This window comes from Fonticula alba (genome assembly GCF_000388065.1).
Source record: "Fonticula alba strain ATCC 38817 unplaced genomic scaffold supercont2.2, whole genome shotgun sequence".
In the NCBI taxonomy this organism is placed as follows: domain Eukaryota; order Rotosphaerida; family Fonticulaceae; genus Fonticula; species Fonticula alba.
The window spans coordinates 213,391-215,420 of NW_009242972.1; the positions used below are offsets into that span (position 1 = coordinate 213,391).

Here is a 2,030-nt window from a genome sequence, read left to right on the forward strand (position 1 = left end):
CCCCCCCCCCCCCCCCCCCCCCGCCCCCCGACTCCCTCCCCCTTCGCATTCCCGAGGGAAGGAGAAGGAGGAGAAGGCTGGCATGTGACGCACCGAAGTCGAAGCCGGCCGACGGCCGAAGGAGAAGACGCGCGAGGTGATCGAAGCCACCCCACGACCGGTCGAGGCCAGCACGGACGAAGCACCCGCTGCGCTGGACGACAGGAGAGACCGGCCAGTCCCCTGGCCACCGGCAGCGGAGGCGGAATTCGGGCCCGGCACCGCGGCTGCGGTGGCCTGCGGCTGCCGGCCAGTCCGGTCCCCGCTGGCTGGCAGCGACAGGGACGATGAAGAGGGCGAGCTGGCCGACGAGGAGGGAGCCGACGAACCGGCCGACGAGGACCCGGAAGAAGAGGAGCCAGAAATGGAGGCTTGACGGCGTTGACGCGGGGTCGGATCCTTCAGACCATCCAGCTGGAAAATGCGCGTTGGCAGGAGGTCCGTGAAGAATTCCTCCAGGAAGGGCACTTGGGTGACCGCCGCGAAGAAGATCTTGCGATCCAAGCGTGGCGCGACGCCAGCAGCCCCGGACTCTAGGTGCCGCTCGATGTCATGCTGATGCGCATCCTCCGGCAGGGTGTTGGACTCGTTGGACAGGGCGATCAGCTTGCGTACGGCATCGGAGAACCGACTCCCGGAAACATTGGCCTCGTCACCGAAAGTCCGACACAAGAAGAAGAAAGACTCGGCGATGTCACTGACATCCGTCAGCAGCAGGTACGGCTGGGCGGACTCGATCGAGCAGCCGAGCTCCGCCGCACGTGGATCCTCCGGATATGGCAGGAACATGTCGAAGAAGGCATACACTCGAGACTGGACATCGCCGGTGATCAGTGGGGCCAGGCCAGACGCGATGTCCAGGATGCCAAGCGACTCGCGCACAGCCATCGGCCCAATGCCGGGGATGGAGGCCTGCCCGCCGGCCGAGGCCTCCAACATGTAGGAGGTTGCCGACTTGGGCCGGGACTTATTCAGAACCTTGCGACCCATGTACTCGCAGTAGCGGAAAAGCCGAGTGATGAAGTGCGAGCCGGCCTCACGCTGGGCGCTGATATGGAAAGCGTGCTCATCAGTCAGGTGGGCCGGTGCCTTGGAGTCAAGGCGAGCCCAGCTGCAATCATGTCCAGGGCGCAAGAAAGCGGAGAACGGAGAGCGCGCGCGCGTGTGTGTGTGTGTGTGTGTGTGTGTGTGTGTGTGTGTGTGTGTCAGAAATACGGGAGACAGCAGGACAGAGGGAGGAGGGGCCAGGCCAAATAGGGCGACGTGCTATGCCTCCGAGAGAGGAGGGGGAAGCGAAGAAAAGCCAAGGATGGCAACAGGGACAACAAAAAAAAAAGAAGACATAAATGAGGACCTCCCCCAGCCTCCCAGGTGGACGTAAACGTACGGCGAAATCCGACACAGGAAGTTATAGAAGTCCAGCAAATCAATGCGATGATCCAGCTCCTCGGTGGCGGCATTGCCAACGAGGGTCACGCCATCCGCGCGCGTCAGGTTCGGCTGCTGGCAGGGCTTAGTGGCTCCGGAAGTGCCAGTACTAGCTTGCGTCTTGCCGCCCGCCTTGGCCTCGGCCGAATAGAACACCACCGCATGGAAGTGCCGGTAGATGCCAGTCAACGAAGGCTCCGACAGCAGGGGACACATCTCCATCAAGTGGCGAATCTTCATCCGCCGCTGGAGAACCTCCAGGTTGTGGGCCACCTCACGCCGGTACTGCAGACGCAGCTGGTCGATCAGGGGGTTGCCGATGTTGGCAAACTCAATCAAGCCAATCATCAGCAGGAGGTCAAACTCCGTGTTGAGGTTCGGATTGAGAGCAACAAACTCCGGCGACAGGGCATCCCGGTCGGACTGAGTGAGCTCGGCCCCGAGCGAAGCGAAGTACGCCTTCAGGACAATCATCATCTCGCCCTCGTCTGGTTGGTCGGAGAGTGGAAGCAGTCAGGTGACAGCCGGACAAGTAGGCGAAGCAATCCAGCCGGGGGGGGGGG

At 62.6% G+C, this 2,030-nt stretch overlaps 1 protein-coding gene across 1 annotated transcript in view; it reads right to left on the reverse strand.

The window, feature by feature from the left end:
* Positions 1-2,030, reverse strand: part of H696_01063 (hypothetical protein) — a 7,567-nt gene that overhangs the window by 822 nt on the left and 4,715 nt on the right. Inside the window, exons 9-10 of the mRNA XM_009494949.1 lie at positions 1,427-1,955; positions 94-1,150 (exon numbers count right to left, since the gene is read on the reverse strand). Coding sequence (XP_009493224.1) covers positions 94-1,150; positions 1,427-1,955 — 1,586 coding nt within the window. The remainder of the gene's footprint in view (positions 1-93; positions 1,151-1,426; positions 1,956-2,030) is intronic.